General features: G+C 40.2%; 1 protein-coding gene across 1 annotated transcript; it reads left to right on the forward strand.

The window, feature by feature from the left end:
- The first annotated feature begins 9,387 nt into the window (after positions 1-9,387).
- Positions 9,388-10,329, forward strand: LOC138071640 (olfactory receptor 1468-like). The gene has a single exon (XM_068963117.1). The coding sequence runs from the start codon at positions 9,388-9,390 to the stop codon at positions 10,327-10,329; it is 942 nt and encodes a 313-aa protein (XP_068819218.1).
- The last annotated feature ends 10,423 nt before the right edge of the window (positions 10,330-20,752 follow it).

The raw sequence follows: 20,752 nt of genomic DNA on the forward strand, positions 1-20,752 counted from the left end.
AACACTGCCTCTTTATCCCATTAGTGAAGCAACCAATAAATGGATAGTCTGTTTATCCACCTTGAAGAGGTTTCCATTTAGGGTTTAAACAGAGATTGGCTCCAATTTAGTTGACAAGCTTCCTAGTGGTTTTTAAAAACTTGTATTAAACAGATTATTTACAGCTATGTTTAATCTTTTACTCCCCTTTCTCCTGTCTGTTCATCACAAACAAGAGCTTACCTTTGTTACCACCTCCAGATGACCTCTCTTCCCTAACACACTCTTCTATAATAAGCCCCCTACCCACACACACAACATAGGTGAACCGATTAAGCAAAATGTAATTTTATTGTCACGAACTCTCAAGTGAAAAATTGTAAAACTTCATGAATTATACATCAAAACACATACAGCAAACCCACTGTGTTAGATGAAAAGAGATTGTACTATTTCTACTATCCACCTTCGAGTCATGTAAGATCACATCTCCACCACAACATGCATAAATGTACCCAATTATAAATCATAGAATTGTCAAATGTCAGAGTGGGAAGGGAGCATAGAGATAATTTAGTCTAACTCACTCATTTTACAGAGAATAAAACTAATACCCAGAGAAAGGGTTTTCCAAAGGCCACTCAGGAAGTTGAGAATATAAGTGCAACTGAAACCCTGGCCATGTTTATGATCCTCTGTTTCAAACAAACAAACATACACTCAAGAATTTAAGGGTATGGATCCATCCTCCAAAGGAGGAAGCATCAATCTTTTCAAAACTAAAAGACTCCATTCATCATATCTGAACATCCCTGCTCTTTTCTGTACTGTTTGGCTGCTATTGTCAATTCCCAGGACACTTTCCTTCCCCAGCCACTGAACAACCCCCACAAATGAGCAATTCCTAAACGCATTTGCTATGACGTTTGCAAAGGCAGCTTCTCAGAGAAAAGGTCAGCGTCACTGTTCTCTGTTTCCAAATATGTCCCTTAAAAGAATCAGACATTACAATGCTGCATACCAATTGCCTGAAGACTTACAAATCTCCTCTAGGAAAGTCCAAGTCTCCTGGGAAAATGGACAATCCAATGACATTTGGGATGTGATTTACCAAATTGAAAAAGGGACACAAAAGAGGTATGAGGAGAAACTGTTTTTCTATGGGCCCAGGGAATTATGCTGATATGTTTACTATAGAGTGACACGACTCCTCATTCCTCAGTCTTTATAACTAACTCTGCCCTTTCTCCAGTGACTTGGAAAGTTATGCAAGCCCAATACATGCCCTCTGGTCACTAGAAATAGGGAGTCAGATTTCCAGGGAGCCTCCAAACAGAGAAGTAGAGCCACCAAGGAAAGGAAAAATTATAGCTATTTTGCTTTGTATTTCTGATGTTAGTTCTTCCCCAGTACCTATCAGTCAGCTCTGATCTCCGAATTTCCCACAGCACAAAATGACTCTTGCTATTTCTCTTAGATGCTGCCAAGCATCATTAATTATATGTTATACACAAAACCTTCACAACCATACTCAACCTATTACTTTCTAATCTTACCTTCTACCCCTTTCTCCCTTGTTCACAGCCCACACTGGGCAACTCTAAGTTAACTGCACTTGTCTTGTACTTTGAGGACTCACATTTCCCCACCTATATCTAAAAATTATGTTTCAAGTTGCTAGAATGCCTCAATCTCATCCTTCATTTCATTATGCAACACATATTTTTAAACCTATTTTCTCTTTAAAGTCTTCCATGAACTCTATGTGCATGCTGAGTCACTTCAGTCGTGTCTGACTCTTTGCGACCCCATGGACTGTCACCTGCCAGACTCCTCTGTCCATGGGATTCTCCAGGCAAGAATACCAGAGTGGGTTGCCATGCCCTCCTCCAGGGGATCTTCCCAACCCAGGGACTGAACCTGGGTATCTTATGTCTCCTGCATTGGCAGGTGGGTTCTTTACCACTAGCATCACCTGGGAAGCCCTCCTTGATCTCTACTCCCACCCCAAATTAAGTGTTTTAAAACAAACAAAAAATAATAATAATAATTTCTATTCTTCTACTTCCCTTATAGCTCAGTTGGTAGAGAATCCGTCTGCAATGCAGGAGACCCTGGTTCAATTACTGGGTCAGGAAGATCTGCTGGAGAAGGGATAGGCTACCTACTCCAGTATTCTGGCTTGGAGAATTCCATTGACTGTATAGTCCATGGGGTTGCAAAGAGTCAAACATGGTGGAGAGACTTTCACAATTAATTCAATCATTCACAAATTATTGAGCACGAACAATTTGTCATGCACTTTGCTAAGCATTGAGAATGCAGCAGTAGTTAGACATATTCCTGTACTTATAGAATTTATAGAATAACAGGAAAAATAAGTACTCAAAGTACTATTTATGGGAGATATATAGGTGGCTATAGGATGTCACTGCAAGGATTTGACATAGGTTTGAAAGATCAGAGAAGGTATATCTTCAGCAGGAGAATTTAAATTGAAACCTGAAAGGGCTTCCCTTGTGGTTCAGTGGCTGAGACTCTGTGCTTCCATTGCAAGGGGCTTGGGTTTGACCCTGTTCAGGAAACTAAGATCCTGCATGCTGCTCAGTGGAGCAAAAAAAAAAAAAATTTTTTTGAGACCTAAAGTAAAAACATGTTAGCCAAATATAGAGGGTATTTCCTTCAGAAAGAAAATATAAACATATGAAAAAACAATAAGGCAAGAAGGAATTTGGGACTCTCAAGAAACTGAAAGAAAGGGAAAGTGGTACAACATGAGAATTCAGAAGAAGGCCAGGCATTGTAATTCTGGGCCATAAACTAAGAGGACTACGAAGTCACTGAAGAGTATCAGCCTTAAAACTGTTTGGAAGGAACAAAAGTAGAGATAGAAATGTGGTGATGGCTTCCAAAAGGGTGATGGAGAAACACATTTGAGAGATATTTAAGATGGGGAATCTACAAGACTTAAATAATGAGATCTTAAGACTAAAGATGGAAGTTTAAAAAACATGACAAAAATCAATGACGTTGCATTTTACTGAGGTAAGGAATAATGGAACAGGGCCGAAATTGGTTTCAGCAGTGGTGTGGGTAGACAATGAGTATGGATTTGAAAATGCTGAATTTGAGGTGCTTATGAGATATAGAAGTGTTTATAACAAACAGTTAGGCATATGATTCCAGGGCTCAGAGAGAGAGCTAATTAAAGAAAAGAAACAGAATCATCAGCATAAAGATTTAACTGAAGCAATGAAAGTGGATAATTTTGTTCTAGGGATAGAATAGAGTGAGCAAATAAAAATTCTGTGACATCACAACACAACATTTGAAGGTTATATGGGACAGCCATGAAAGGAGATGGAGAAAGAGTGGTTAAAGAGATCGAAGGAAAACCAGGGGATTCAGGGTTCTCAACATCCAACAAAAGAGGGTACATCAAGAAAGAGGACCTACTGTATAGCACAGAGAACTGTACTCAATATTATGCAATAACCAATAAAGGAAAAGAATCTAAAGAGCAATATATAGATATAGATATATACATGTATATATGCCTGAATCTCTGCACTGTACACCTGAAACTAAAACAACATTGTAAGTCAGCTATCAGCTCAGTTCAGTCATTCAATTGTGTCCGACTCTTTGAGATCCCATGGACTGCAGCACACCAGGCTTCCCTGTCCATCACCAACTCCCGGAGCTTACTCTAACTCATGTCTATCCAGTGAGTTTGGTGATGCCATCCAACCATCTCATCCTCTGTCATCTCCTCCCGCTGTTCAATCTTTCCCAGCATCAGGGTCTTTTCACATGAGTCAGTTCTTCGCATCAGGTGGCCAAAGTATTGGAGTTTCAGCTTCAGCATCAGTCCTTCCAATGAATATTCAGGACTGATTTCCTTTAGGATCTCCTTGCAGTCCAAGAGACTCTCAAGAGTCTTCTCCAACACCACAGTTCAAAAGCATCAATTCTTCGGTGCTCAGCTTTCTTTAGTCCAACTCTCATGTCCATATATGACTACTGGAATATATATACATATATACGTATATACCTATACATATGTGTATACTTACATATATGTGTATATACTTACATATATTTATATATACACACACAGCAGTAAAGAATCTGCCTGCCATTGCAGGAGACCAGGGTTCTATCCCTGGGTTGGGAAGATCCCCTGGAGAAGGAAATGGCAACCCACTCCAGTATTCTTGCCTGGGAAATCCCATGGACAGAGGAGCCTCACAGGCTACAGTCCATGGGGTCACAAAAGAGTCAGACAAAACTTAGCAACTAAAAACAACAGAACAGCAATATAAAGAAAGAGGACTATCATTTGAGGTGAGTGCTGTTGAGTTGCCAAGAAGGGTGGATTTAGCAACACGGGTGTCACTGTGACCTTATCAAGAGCTATTTCAGTGGAGTTGTGTGGGGCAGAAGACAGATTGGAGTGGGTTGAGGTGAAGAAATGGAGACAGAAAGGTAGACAATTCAAGACATTTGTGTTTAATGGTAGATGTAAGATTGTTTAGTAACTGAGGAGGCTAAGGAATCCTGGAGGATTCGCTTGTCTGTTTTTTTTTGTTTGTTTGTTTGTTTTGAATGTAGGAAAAATTATAACATGTTTTAAAGCCAAAAGAAAAATCCAGTAGAGAAGGGTTGGTTGAAGGTATAAGAAAGAAATTAACTGATAACATAAGTCCCTTGGGAAGGCAATAGGGGAAGGAATCCAGAATATAGGTGAAGGGATTGGCCTTCAATAAGAAGAAGCATGTCCTTCCGTAATAACATGAAGAGAGAAGACGGTAGTGAAACGTTCACAAACTCTTGGTTTGGATGTAGAGTTAAATAGGAAGTGAGGACATTTGCTGGAATTTAGGGTACGGAGAATGATATGAGTGATATTTCGAAAGATATTTTTAGTCAAATTTTCAGAATGCCTTTCCGCCTTCCAAAGATGCCCCATGATTAATAAGTGATAATTTAATGCAGCAATTAAGAAAATGGTATCAAGAGCAAGAGTTTCTGGTAAGAACCTTGGTTCTGCCATCAAATAGTTGTATGACCTTGGGCAAATCATTTAACCTTTTGGTTTTCAGTTTCCTCCTCTGTGAAAAGGGGATGATATTTTTACCTACCTCAAATTTTATTGTGAAAATAAATCAACTGACTTAATATACATGAAGGGCTTAGAATAATGCCTGATAAGTAATAAGTACTCTGCAGTGTTGTTTTCATTACTAAAGCTCTCCAAATATTACCCGAGTCAGTTTACTATTGGAATATATGGAGATACAAAAGATAACTATTAGGTAGAAAGGAAGGTGAACTTTCCCTTCAAAAGTTGGTATTTTAGTTTTCTAACTAAAGTGAAAATACAACAAGGACATAACTTGCTTTCTATTCATATATATATATATGATTTATATATATATAATTTATATGTATACATTATCAGTTCAGTTAAGTTCAGTCACTCAGTCGTGTCTGACTCTATGCGACCCCATGAACCGCAGCACGCCAGGCCTCCCTGTCCATCACCATCTCCCGGAATTCACTCAGATTCACGACCATCGAGTCCGTGATGCCATCCAGCCATCTCATCCTCTGTCGTCCCCTTCTCCTCCTGCCCCCAATCCCTCCCAGCATCAGAGTCTTTTCCAATGAGTCAACTCTTCGCATGAGGTGGCCAAAGTACTGGAGTTTCAGCTTTAGCATCATTCCTTCCAAAGAAATCCCAGGGCTGATCTCCTTCAGAATGGACTGGTTGGATCTCCTTGAGTCCAATGGACTCTCCAGAGTCTTCTCCAACACCACAGTTCAAAAGCATCAATTCTTCAGCGCTCAGCCTTCTTCACAGTCCAACTCTCACATCCATACATGACTACTGGGAAAACCATAGCCTTGACTAAATGGACTTTTGTTGGCAAAGTAATGTCTCTGCTTTTGAATATGCTATCTAGGTTGGTCATAACTTTCCTTCCAAAGAGTAAGCGTCTTTTAATTTCATGGCTGCAATCACCATCTGCAGTGATTTTGGAGCCCAAAAAAATAAAGTCTGACACTGTTTCCACTGTTTCCCCATCTATTTCCCATGAAGTGCTGGGACCAGATGCCATGATCTTCGTTTTCTGAATGTTGAGCTTTAAGCCAACTTTTTCACTCTCCTCTTTCACTTTCATCAAGAGGCTTTTTAGTTCCTCTTCACTTTCTGCCATAAGGGTGGTGTCATCTGCATATCTGAGGTTATTGATATTTCTCCTGGCAATCTTGATTCCAGCTTGTGTTTCTTCCAGTCCAGAGTTCCTCATGATGTACTCTGCATATAAGTTAAATAAGCAGGGTGACAATATACAGCCTTGACGTACTCCTTTTCCTATTTGGAACCAGTCTGTTGTTCCATGTCCACTTCTAACTGTTGCTTCCTGACCTGCATATAGGTTTCTCAAGAGGCAGATCAGGTGGTCTGGTATTCCCATCTCTTGAAGAATTTCCCACAGTTGATTGTGATCCACACAAAGGCTTTGGCATAGTCAATAAAGCAGAAATAGATGTTTTTCTGGAACTCTCTTGCTTTTTCCATGATCCAATGGATGTTGGCAATTTGATCTCTGGTTCCTCTGCCTTTCCTAAAACCAGCTTGAACATTTGGAAGTTCACTGTTCACGTACTCTGAAGCCTGCCTTGGAGAGTTTTGAGCACTACTTTATTAGTGTATGAGATGACTGCAATTGTGTGGTAGTTTGAGCATTCTTTGGCATTGCCTTTCTTTGGAATTGGAATGAAAACTGACCTTTTCCGGTCCTGTGGCCACTGCTGAGTTTTCCAAATTTGCTGGCATATTGAGTGCAGCACTTTCACAGCATCATCTTTCAGGATTTGAGATAGCTCCACTGGAATTCCATCACCTCCACTAGCTTTGTTCATAGTGATGCTTTCTAAGGCTCACTTGACTTCATATTCCAGGATGTCCAGGATGTATACATTATACAGTGCATACAATTAATATACATTATTCATGTATAATAATTATTTATATTTATAATAAAATATATGAAAAATCAGTGAATATCAATATATCCCAGCAGGGAGGTCTTGGCCCATAGGGGTTGGAATTGAGAGTAGTTTCTAATGAGTAGCCTAGAGGATTGTGTCCTGAGCCCTAGGGTGATCTTTTTCTAAATCCAAGAGCAGGGACAACACCACCAGTTGAGGTTTTCAGTTCTATTTCAGCCCTCTCCTCTGCCTTCTTCTGTTTTTAGGAAGGGAAAATGTTCGCATCTATGGCTGGGAAAAATCACCATTTATTTATAAGTTGAGGAAGTGGAATTATTTGCTTCTGAAAAGCTTTGGAAACAGCCACAAAACATGTAGGTAAGTTCCATCGGAGAGGGACTCAAATATGCAAACATTTGTTCTTCAAGGTCACTACAAAAGTGTTGTGCCAAATCAGGGACTTGAATACACAAGGGTTGAAAAGCTGAATATACTCATGTGTTTGGTAGTAAAAGATGGTGCCAGCTTGGGGAGAGTAGATGAGAACAAGCAGTTAAACTGAACTAACTGATCCGGTGTTTGAAGATCAAATCAGAGACATGGACTGTCAAATTCTTCTAATATAGTCTGCATTGGTGAAGAATCTATAATAATATGTCAGTCTATTATTTTCAGTACATTCTGTACATATGAAATAGCTAAATGTTGCCTAACAGAGGTCCCACAAGAACTGATCCTGCCTGGGATTTATAATTAGCACATTTATTTGTTAGTATGCAAATGAGAACTGCTACAGTACTTGGGGAAAATTGTGTTGTTAAGTAAGTGCAACATTTCTCCTGCAGTTTTGCTTCAACTATTCATTAGTTCTGCTAACCTCTTTTTTCAGAGTGTACAAAGCTAAACTGCAAACCAACAGAGGTAGGTGAATTAATACAATGGCAATCCCGTTGTGTTAGACTGGAAAGGTGGTATGAAGACATACAGATTTTTGAATAAGCAACAAGTGTGTATTAATAACATGGATCTCACAGCAGCATAGATAAGGTACAAACTGGAATAAGCAAAGACAAAGCTTCCCATTTGTAAGCCCATCTGCTCTCATTTGGACTTATACAGAGATGGCAAAAAGATTTTGGCATCAAGATTCTAAGTCAAGCTCCATCAACTACTAGCTTTTTGACTTTGGCTGAGCAAGCCTTTCTGTGCCTAAAACATAGGTGAGGCTCTTCACAAACACGAAGCCATAAGAAGTATAGTAGTTATATAGCATACCCATAGTATTAATAGTTCATCAAGAAGGCTCTGAAGTCAGACTGAGCTCAGAATATACACTAGCTATGCATCACTCATCAAATTTATTTAATTATTTAATTCTTGATTTCTTCATCTGCAAATGGAACATATTCTTAATAGACCTACTTAGCTCACCGAGTTGTGGTGAATGTTTACTAAAATAATTGATATAAAGCACTTAGCACTTGAATGCAATTGCAACATAGTAAGCCCTCAATAAACACTTGTTAAAGTGTTGCCCCTAAATTTTCTTCATTGTGGCTTTCACCCAGGTAGCTCCACCATAAATGGTCGTGTTAAGAACACTTATCATTGCATTGCTTAATTCAGTGGACATCCCTACAGGACTTCAGCAGCATTTATGGTAATGACTAATTTCTCCTTGTTGAAATGTAAAAACTGGGAAGTTTTCAGAAAGATTTGAGGAAGAGCTAATTAGTAAAAGGATAAAATTTTGGATCAGGTGTTGTAAGTTGAGTGTGGCATTTTTGTCTCTGGAACAGTGAAACATGATCAGCTAAATCATTGTATGCATATTGAATACTTAACTGCTCAAAGACAGAGGTTCAGCTACATGTTCTCTAAAGGATTCTTTTTGCCTTTAAAGTCTGTGATGTTTCCAAATTAGTGAATGATAGCAGCTACTATTTCTGAGGCAATAGCTAAAATACAGATATAGGCATTTTACATGTGTCCTTGCCATCCTCACACAAATCCTATAAAGTGGATATTCTCCACATTTTAAAATCGGTGAAATAGGCTTAGAAAAGCACGGAAAACAGTCAGGAAGATAGTGAGTCATACATTCAGAATATTTATTTTTTAATTTATTCACTCATTCATGTATAAACGCAACCAATATTTAATGAACACCTACTATGTTCTGGGCACTATCTTTAGCACTGGTGCACAGCACTGAACATAGTAGATGAAATTCATACTCTTGTGGAGCTTGTGTTTTAGTAAGCAGAAAATAAGATTCAGAAAATAAGTTCCAAGGCTTGATTCACTTTTATAATATGGTACAATGTCCTCTGACTAGCTTTTGTGTCATGTTACCATTTTACACTGAAGTCACATTTTTTTCCCCTTTTTAGACGCAGAAGAATCATGCTCCAAGGAAACCAAACTATCTCTGAATTTTTCCTCCTGGGACTCACAGCAGTGTCAGAACAGCAGCAGCACATCTTTGTGCTGTTTTTGTGCATGTATCTGGTTACCATGGTGGGAAATTTACTTATCATCCTGGCTATTGTCAGCGATGCCCACCTCCACAGTCCCATGTACTTCTTCCTTGCCAATCTATCCTTCACCGACATCTGCTTCACATCTACTACAGTCCCCAAAATGTTGGCAGACATCCAAAGCCAGAGCCCAGTCATCTCCTTTGCAGGATGCCTTACCCAAATGTACTTTTTTATGTTGCTGGTGGACCTGGACAATTTCCTCTTGGCAGCCATGGCATATGACCGGTACATTGCCATCTGTCACCCACTACACTATGCTGCGTTACTGAGTCTGAAGCGTTGTGCCCTGTTGGTAGTGACTCCATGGGTTGTCTGTAATCTTGTTTCAGTGCTTCATCTTGGTCTGCTGGGCCTCTTGAATTTCTGTGATCAGAGAGAAATTCCACACTTCTTCTGTGACTTGGAACCCATTTTAAGGCTGGCTTGTTCAGACACCCAGAGCAACGACTTGGCAATCCTAGTGATTGGGGGATCGGTTATCTTCATTCCATTCACCTTCATTTGTGTCTCCTATTGCCGTATTGGTTGCACTGTACTTAGGATTCCTTCAGCCAAGGGGAAGTGGAAAACATTCTCCACTTGTGGCTCCCATTTCTTAGCTGTGTCCCTCTTCTATGGCTCTATCAGTGGGGTCTACTTTCTTCCCTCTTCTGCCTACTCAGCAGAAAGGGCTAAGGTGGCTGCCGTCATGTATACAGTGGTGACTCCCATGATGAACCCCTTCATCTATAGTCTAAGGAACAAGGACATGAAGGGAGCTGTGAGGAGACTACTTATCAGGAAAACCTATTTCTGGAGTTGGTGATCCCTGCCATAAGAAATGCCTATATCACCTTCTTATACTTCGATGAACACACAGAGTCCAAAACCTCAGGCTACTGTGCCACCATGATAATTTCTTTGCCATCCATTTCCTGCCCTGAATCCAGACCCAAGAATCTAGATCAGACTTATCTCTCTAGGTAAAATAATAATAATAACAAAACAAAAATGCTCCCTTATTCCATAATCTTTCACAATTTAGAGTTTCCCCTGAATAAACTAATGGTTGTGTAGTCAGTATTTACTAATTTGGGGTCACCTGCATCGCAGGTGGATTCTTTACCAGCTGAGCTTCCAGGGAAGCCCAAAGAATGACAAAGTATCCAGTGCAGCTGGGATGAAGGGCGTTGCAAAGATGGTGAGGGGGTAAGGAATGATGATTCTTACGTTCGGAAATGTAAGTGAGGGCATTTCGAATTACATTACATTGGAAATGTAAGTAAGGTGTTTCCTTTCCCCCCTACCAAATCACACTTGCTAAATCATTGATAGGGAGGAAGGGAAGGAAGAAAAAATGATGACAATAGCTCACAATATCTTACAGATAATACCATTTTAAAATTCACAACTTCAAAACAAGGACTTGATTCACACAATAATACTTTAAGGTGAATACTGTATAATTCTCATATACTAAGGAAGGAAAAAAGACTTATTAATAGAAGAAAATCAAACTAAGGCAATAAACAATCGCATCATCTGTCCTGCTCTGAGCCCTACAGAGGCTCCCCAGCAAAGCTAAACTTCTTCAGCATATAAGATGCTCTACCACCTGCCTTCACGTACATTTCCAAATGTAAGAATCATCATTCCTTACCCCCTCACCATCTTTGCAACACCATTCATCCCAGCTGCATTGGATACTTTGTCATCCTTTGAGCTTCCCTGTTAGCTCAGCTGGTAAAGAATCTGCCTGCAATGCAGGTGACACCGGTTTGATCCCTGGGTCGGGAAGATCCACTGGAGAAGAACTAGGCTACCCACTCCAGTGCGCTTGGACTTCCCTGATGGCTCAGACAGTAAAGAATTCGCCTGCAGTGCGGGAGACCTGGGTTGGGAAGACCCCCTGGAGAAGAGAAAGGCTAACCACTCTAGTATTCTGGCCTGGAGAATTCCATGAATAGAGGAGCCTGGCAGGCTACAGTCCATGGGGTTGCAAAGAGTCGGACACGACTGAGTGACTTTCCACACATGAATTTGCATTACTCTTCTCTTTGTACAGGTTACATCTTCTCCAGGAATATCTGTTCCATTCCCTCTTGCTACAGACATTTGACACTTTTTAAATGCTCGGTCTCAAGTCTTACATTCTCTGTGACTTATTTCATAATTCTTCCACCTTTATAGGTAACATTATTCTCTTATCTCCTCTAGGATCCTGTAGCATTTTATTTTGCTATTGTATCACTTATCACAATAAATCATAATTATAAGGATATTTATCGATTTTATCCAAGATGATCTGAACTCTTTACACTATACAGGGCTATTTTATTCTCCTCTGTAGCTCTAGCATGGTATAATGCCTGAAACAGGGTAAGTATTCAGGAAACCAAACTGAACTAAATCATTCTCATCTCTCAAAACAGAAAACTTATTTTTAGTTTATCTTCTGCTGACTTGTTTAGTAACACTAGATGAGTCAATTAAATCCCTCTGAGTTTAGTGTCCCATTGATACAATCCATGAAACAGTGTACTAACTTTTGCCTCCTAGCTACCCTTTGATAATAGAGAACACGTTTGAGATTAAAACTTTCTGGGACAGAGACTGTTAAAGTGCCACAATGGGTAAGTGCCAGGAGTCCAAAATAAATCAATAGAAGCATAAAGAAAATCGTATCAGTTCAGTTCAGTCACTCAGTCATGGCCGACTCCTTGCGACACCATGAATAGCAGCACGCCAGGCCTCCCTGTCCATCACCAACTCCCGGAGTTCACTCAGACTCACGTCCATCAAGTCCGTGATGCCATCCAGCCATCTCATCTCTGTTGTCCCCTTCTCCTCATGCCCCCAATCCCTCCCAGCATCAGAGTCTTTTCCAATGAGTCAACTCTTTGCATGAGGTGGCCAAAGTACTGGAGTTTCACCTTTAGCATCATTCCTTCCAAAGAAATCCCAGAGCTGATCTCCTTCAGAATGGACTGGTTGGATCTCCTTGCAGTCCAAGGGACTCTCAAGAGTCTTCTCCAACACCACAGTTCAAAAGCATCAATTCTTCGGCACTCTGCCTTCTTCACAGTCCAACTCTCACATCCATACATGACCACAGGAAAAACCATAGCCTTGACTAGACGGACCTTAGTTGGCTAAGTAATATCTCTGCTTTTGAATATACTGTCTAGGTTGGTCATAACTTTTCTTCCAAGGAGTAAGCATCTTTTAATTTCATGGCTGCAATCACCATCTGCAGTGATTTTGGAGCCCAAAAAATAAAGTCAGCCACTGTTTCCACTGTTTCCTCATCTATTTCCCATGAAGTGATGGGACCGGATGCCATGATCTTTGTTTTCTGAATGTTGAACTTTAAGCCAACTTTTTCATTCTCCTCTTTCACTTTCATCAAGAGGCTTTTTAGCTCCTCTTCACTGTCTGCCATAAGGGTGGTGTCATCTGCATATCTGAGGTTACTGATATTTCTCCCGGAAATCTTGATTCCAGCTTGTGGTTCTTCCAACCTAGTGTTTCTCATGATCTACTCTGCATATACGTTAAATAAGCAGGGTGACAATATACAGCCTTGATGTACTCCTTTTCCTATTTGGAACCAGTCTGTTGTTCCATGTCCACTTCTAACTGTTGCTTCCTGACCTGCATACAGATTTCTCAAGAGGCAGGTTAGGTAGTGTGGTATTCCCATCTCTTTCAGAATTTTCCAGTTTATTGTGATCCACACAAAGGCTTTGGCATAATCAATAAAGCAGAAATAGATGTTTTTCTGGAACTCTCTTGCTTTTTCCATGATCCAGCGGATGTTGGCAATTTGATCTCTGGGTCCTCTGCTTTTTCTAAAACCAGCTTGAACATCAGGGAGTTCACGGTTCACGTATTGCTGAAGCCTGGCTTGGAGAATTTTGAGCATTACTTTACTAGCATGTGAGATGAGTGCAATTGTGTGGTAGTTTGAGCATTCTTTGGCATTGCCTTTCTTTGGGATTGGAATAAAAACTGACCTTTTCCAGTCCTGTGGCCACTGCTGAGTTTTCCAAATTTGCTGGCATATTGAGTGCAGCACTTTCACAGCATCATCTTTCAGGATTTGAAACAACTCAACTGGAATTCCATCACCTCCATTAGCTTTCTTCGTAGTGATGCTTCCTAAGGCCCACTTGACTTCACATTCCAGGATGTCTGGCTCTAGATTAGTGATCACACCATCATGATTATCTGGGTCGTGAAGATCTTTTTTGTACAGTTCTTCCGTGTATTCTTGCCACCTCTTCTTAATATCTTCTGCTTCTGTTAGGTCCATACCATTTCTATCCTTTATTGAGCCCATCTTTGCATGAAATGTTCCCTTGGTATCTCTAATTTTCTGGAAGAGATCTCTAGTCTTTCCCATTCTGTTCTTTTCCTCTATTTCTTTGCATTGATCACTGAGGAAGGTTTTCTTATCTCTTCTTGCTATTCTTTGGAACTCTGCATTCAGATGCCTATATCTTTCCTTTTCTCCTCTGCTTTTCACCTCTCTTCTTTTCACAGCTATTTGTAAGGCCTCCCCAGACAGCCATTTTGCTTTTTTGCATTTCTTTTCCATGGGGATGGTCTTGATCCCTGTCTCCTGTACAATGTCATAAACCTCCGTCCATAGTTTATCAGGCACTCTATCTATCAGATCTAGTCCCTTAAATCTATTTCTCACTTCCACTGTATAATCATAAGGGATTTGATTTAGGTCATACCTGAATGGTCTAGCCGTTTTCCCTACTTTCTTCAATTTGAGTCTGAATTTGGCAATAAGGAGTTCATGATCTGAGCCACAGTCAGCTCCCGGTCTTGTTTTTGTTGACTATATAGAGCTTCTCCATCTTTGGCTGCAAAGAATATAATTAATCTGATTTCAGTGTTGACCATCTGGTGATGTCCATGTGTAGAGTCTTCTCTCATGTTGTTGGAAGAGGGTGTTTGCTATGACTAGTGCATTTTCTTGGCAAAACTCTATTAGTCTTTGCCCTGCTTCATTCCGCATTCCAAGGCCAAATTTGCCTGTTACTCCAGGTGTTTCTTGACTTCCTACTTTTGCATTCCAGTCCCCTATAATGAAAAAGACATCTTTTTTGGGACTCTAGTATCTCCAGGAAAGTTTTCAATCATCAGTGCTCATCAGAATCCCATGGGCTGAAACTAGGGACCTATACTGAATCTACTTAATCAGAATCTCTGCATGCGGGTCCTCATTACATGTTTTTATATTTGGAGGATGTAAACTTTATTGAGGTGTAATTTTCATCCAAAAATGTACCCAAGGTAAATGTACAGTTCAGTGAATAGGGACAAATATATATACTTGCGTATCTAACACTCCACAAACAGAAAAAAACAAAAACAAAAACATTTACATCACTTCAGAAAGTTCCCTCTTACCCCATCCTAATCAATCTATCCCATGTTTGGTGCCAAGAAACCACTGATCTCTTTCACTGTGTGTTATTAGTTTGCCTGTCCTGGAATTTCATGTAAGTGAATTCAAAGAACATATCATTTTCTAAAGTTTCCACAAGTGATTATAATGGACAGTCAATATTGAGAACCACTGATATAGAAGATTCCATAAAAGATAGTCACAATGATGAGCATGAGCTGGATATAAGCCAACTGGTTTTAACTCTAGAAACATATGTTTATTTAAATTGTGGTTTGAAAAATCATCCTATTAAAATTCCTATGATTCAAAACCAAAGACCATGAAAAATTATTGGATGAAAACTGAAATTTATATTGAACCACATCATGAAAACCTATCACAAATCAATTACTATATAACTAAGAAACACATATATTAATATTTGTTAGATTTCATTGTCAAATGCCAAACATCCTCCTCTAACTTAAAAAAAATCTGCCTCAGTGGGAAGTCATCCAGATATGAGAGTACATTATTTAGCAGTATAAGACTGCAGTTGCAAGGAGAATAAGGTCTGGGGTTGAGGATAAATTTTAATAGACTCAATCATGAGCACCATAATAGGGCTTGCTGGCATGAACTGAATCAGTAAATATGTATACAAGACCAATTAGCGGTTGTCATGGAACAGTGATCTGAACTCTGCCACTGTCTCCATGGGTATCTTTGCATCTTTGCTCTCAAGATTCCCCATTTACAAATGAGATGCTTTCAAAGGTTACTTCTGACCTCAACACTCTGTGATCTCTTTCAGTGAATTTCTTGATAAAAAATATTGCCCAACATCAATGCTAAATGTTAGTTGGTACTGTAAGTGAAAATGAAAGTCTCTCAGTTGTGTCCGACTCTTTGGGGTCAAATGGACTACACAGTCCATGGAATTCTCCAGGCCAGTATACTGGAGTGGATAGCCGTTCCCTTCTCCAGGGGATCTTCCCAACCCAAGGATCGAACTCAGGTCTCCCACATTGTAAGTAGATCCTCTACCAGCTGAGCCACCAGGGAAGCCCTGGAGTTACTGAAAGAGGAAACTAAACAAAAATCTCATTGGAAGAGTTTGTGAGGTCAGGTTATCCCAGATTCAGTTCCTAGTGTGAACACAGCACCTGTGACAGGCATAAGACTTCAATGTGGGTTTTCCACTCTTGGAGGTAAATGTGTTCTTTGGACACTATGTGGTATGTATATTATTTTTAATATTCATTTGGGAGTCATGTAGAAAGTCTAAGAAGATGCCAAAATTTATTTGAAGAAATTATATCATCAGGCAGTTATGTAGAATATACGTCTTCTTCCATTTTGTCACACAAGAAGGATTTATAGAACTAAATTAACTCAAGTTTAGAATGTGCATAGGCAAGAGCATTTTTCTCTCTTCTGTCTTTATGAACCACTCACATTAATAGGCTTTTGAAATCTAAATCCAGGTTAACTTAATACAGATCTTTATAGAATATCCATAAATCTACAAGGTCATGAAATTCACGTAGAAGAGAAAGTCAATATAACCCACAAAACTGTACCTCTATTTAGATAACCATCTCAGATGTATATTTAGAGCAAAAGAAGACAACCTAGCTAATAGGTTGACTTAACTAAACAAATAAAAACCTGTATATGCTTAAGTCACATTGTAAAAACTACACATAAAAGATGGTGCCATGAGAACATTACCTATATCCATTCTGGTAAGAATCACTCACAAATCTATTAAAACAGAAAAGAATGCTTGATAGAAAGTATTCCAAATAAGGCTTTTGGACCATCAAGAAAATATGGTTTCTTTGAAAACTGCTGGAAATAGGGCAGCATATGCATAAAACTAAATTTGTCAAAGCATTAACTATCTGAAATGCAGGACTTTCAGAAGCACTGTAAATAAGACTTCCCAAGTAAAGAGAAGTTCAAAAAATCATAGATGTTTCATTATTAATGTGGACACCTCCTCACCCATATGGGATGTGAAGTGCAGAGGTTAAGGAAAGCTTTCACTCGCAAAGGAAAGAAGAATGAGGCAGACTAGCAGCATAAAGGAGAAGGCGATGGCACCCCCCTCCAGTAGTCTTGCCTGGAAAATCCCATGGACAGAGGAGCCTGGAAGGCTGCAGTCCATGGGGTCACCAAGAGTCAGACATGACTGAGCAACATCACTTTCACTTTTCACTTTCATGCATTGGAGAAGGAAATGGCAACCCACTCCAGTGTTCTTGCCTGGAGAATCCCAGGGACGGGGGAGCCTGGTGGGCTGCCGTCTCTGGGGTCGCACAGAGTCAGACATGACTGAAGTGACTTAGCAGCACCAGCGGCATAAAGGGCACCCCAACTTTATGCTGACATGCTGGGAAAATAATTCCTACCCACAAAGGGAAAACAAAGCCCCAAAGGGAGATGAAGTTGGAAGAAGGGGCCAAAGCAAGAGGATGCCAGTGCTCAGTACTGGTCCTTCTGCACCTGTACCTGTGGGGTGAGACCCCTTTACTTCTGCCATCTCTCCCTGCCCACTTGCTCAGGCCTGCCCCCTACAGACACCCTGCTCTTGAGAGAAAACCCTAGCTCGTGCTCACTACAGTGGAAAGACTAATCCCAGCTCCCTGGGCCTCCTGGGAATGGCTGGCAGTGAGGGTGTGGTGGGCAGACAGCTAAAAGAGAGGAAAGTGGACAGTGTGACTGTTAACAGAGGTGACACCAGTGCATTCAGGTAAGGGAGTCTGGTGCAACTGGGAGAAGTTGGGGCAAGAAGTTTTCCCTCTCTTCCTGCATCTTGCTGGGGCTGTGCCTGATAACCACCACTCTTTCAAGAATGTCGTTTTTTGCAAACAGGTGCCAATGTTCTTGCTACACTAACGAGCTAAGTGACGCAGTGGACAAAGCAAGGATCCTGTTCCTGGCTCAGTCTCTCTTTGAGGACGATGATTTGCCGCACCAACTTACCTTGCCAGGCACGAAGCATCAGAGGATTAGCTATTAAAAGAAAGACATTTTCTCGCTCATTACAGCCTGCAATGTAAACCAGCTAGAGATGTAAAGGCTCTTGTTTTCACCATTAAAGTAGAAATTATTTCCGGCGGCTTTGGGAGAAAATGCAGTTCTTTCCCTTCTTGTCACAGAGGTTCCACACTCACCTAGAGATGAGAGTGCCCCATTAACATGGCCTCATCTTGCTTTGAATGATGCCCATCAGTGACCCTCCTGGACTTGGGGGTGGGGAGGCTGGGCCCTGAGCCCTCAGCCCTTGGAAGGTAGGATCACCAAGGGCAGAGGTCATTGGACAGCACTGAGTCCTTCTCACACACATCCCCTAACTGTGGGAAGAGGAACGTTTTCAGAGAGGAAAATGAGCTCTTCAGGCAGAGTCCACCCATTTTGCCAATGACCAGACCCCGCTCGGGCCAGACGGCCACAGGCTGTATCAGGGCTCTACTCCTGGAGAAGCAGCCTTAGAGCTGGGATCGGCCTGGCCACAGCTCTTTCCCCACTTGTCTGCCACCGCAGAGGTAGAAGGACACCTGTAGCTCCACCTACACTAATCAGAGCTCTTTGGCGTTGGTCACATCTCTCAGCCAGCTTGGCTGTTGAGTGAAATTGCCCCAGGTGGCAAGTTTCCTCCCTGTGTTATTGATTCATTTGGCTTGAATCTGGCCACTGAGCAGGTCACAGTCTCAGCCCCTGCCAGAGGCCCTCTCTCCCTGTCAGTTCCAAAGAAGGACCCAGGGCCATCACGTCCTCATAAATTCAGGATCAATGTTCAAAGATGACTCATTGGCACCATCTAGCATCATGAGTAATCACATCACCACCCAAGGCAGATATCCAGAATAGATGAGTCAGGTGTCCTTCTCTCCTGCATAAATGCCTTCTTACCATGTTTTTCCTTCAGTATGTTTTCCATAGTTCAGTGAAAATTCACTGTTATGATATCAGCATAGCAGTGATGTCTTCTGATTTATATGTTTTTTTAAGATTGCTCTTGTTGAAAAATGTAAAAAAGATTCAAAGAGAATAGAAGACAAAAAGTGCTAGAGCTGCACAGAGGTTTGGGGAATATATGATCATGTGAGAAAGGTACTTGGAGAGACAGGTTTATATACAAGACAAATTTTGTAGATGTAATACATGATATTTGGTAATGAATTTTAAATAAGAGGTAAGGGAAAGGAGGCTACAAAGATGACTCCCAATATTCTGGCTTGAATAACCAACTTCCTCTCCCTTACCCCTTTACTATGGCAGCCACATAAACTATAATGGAAAAGAATATTTTAAGAGTGTATATATGTGTATAACTGAGCTACTTTCCTGAATAGCAGAGGTTGGCACAACACTGTAAATCAACTATACTACGATAAGAAAAACTGGGATTTCCATCAAGTAACTAACCTGACCATTCTCCTCTACTCATCATGAGAACTAACAATTAAACTCCATCTTATTAAGGCCAGCCAAGCATGACCCAGCGCTCCCAAGGAATAGTCCTACGTTTTCACTTTTTTGAGGTTCCAGTATACATAGTGAAAAGGATAAGTCATCATACTGGCTATTCTTACACAATGATAGATATCTTAATGCAAAATTCAAACCAACATTCAGAAATTTACAATTTATAAAGTAATAGAATGTTATTCAGCCTTAAAAAGGGAGAGATCCTGCCATTTGTGACAACATGGATGACCCAGAACGATGTTATACTAAGTGAAATAAGCTAGATACAGAAGTAAAGATATGTATGATCTTATATGTGGAATCTAAAAAAGTCAAATAAGTAGAATTAGGAAGCAAAATGGTGGTTAGCAGCACAGGGAGGTGGGGGAAATGTGGAGATATTGGGCAAAGTGTCTGAATTTGTAGTTATGTAGGATGAATAAGGTTACAGATGCAATGTATAATATCACAACTATAGATAATAATAATGTAGTGAATGCTGGAAATTTGCTAAGACCATGGATTCGAGGTGCTCTCACCATACACACAAAGACTGGTAAGTGTGAGGGGCTGGAAATGTTCATTAGCCTAATTGTAGTAATCATTTCACTATGCAAAAATCAAAACATCCCCTTAAATATAAACATTTTTACTCTTAAAAAATGGATGTGTGAACTATATTTTTAGATGTTTGTGATTTTTTTTCTTTTGATCCAGATATTTCATGCTAGAGGCCATATTTTGAACATGCCAAGGAAAGTTCAGCATTGTGTGGTTATTCTAGAAACTACTTAGGGTAAAAAGTTCTCTTTCTGGAACTTTCATATAGCAAAGGATCACGGTTATTTGACCATCTGCTTCACTAATGATGCAAGCGCCACAACCTCAGGCATCTGGGCATATTACTACACTTTTCCATGTCAAGGGAAGATTTGTCAAGACTGTCATTCTATAAGACATGTAACAAAAAATGTCATGATCTGCTTCCTTCTTAAGCAAGAGACAAAGCCTGGGTTGCCATGACACCAAACAATTTAATAAAAAATAGAAAAATTCAATCAGTCAGTCAGTCCTTTCATTTTCAGAAAAATCAAAAACCTTACTGGGCATAGTGTGACTTATTATTTTAATGTCTTAAAGAGACAACCAGAATTCTTACAGCAATTTTTCGTGTGATATACAAATAATTGAAGCAAACAATTGCCTTTAAATTTGCCTATTTAATTGGATATTTCAAATAAAAATGTTAATGTTACTGAAATGAGTTGATAAGTGTTCTCAAATCCCCATATCACTTGCCACCTCTGGGCAATTTAAGTTGTCTTCATATTTCAAGCTCCTAAGAGCAATGGAAATCAGACCT

Source organism: Capricornis sumatraensis, chromosome X (genome assembly GCF_032405125.1).
Source record: "Capricornis sumatraensis isolate serow.1 chromosome X, serow.2, whole genome shotgun sequence".
Lineage (NCBI taxonomy): Eukaryota > Metazoa > Chordata > Mammalia > Artiodactyla > Bovidae > Capricornis > Capricornis sumatraensis.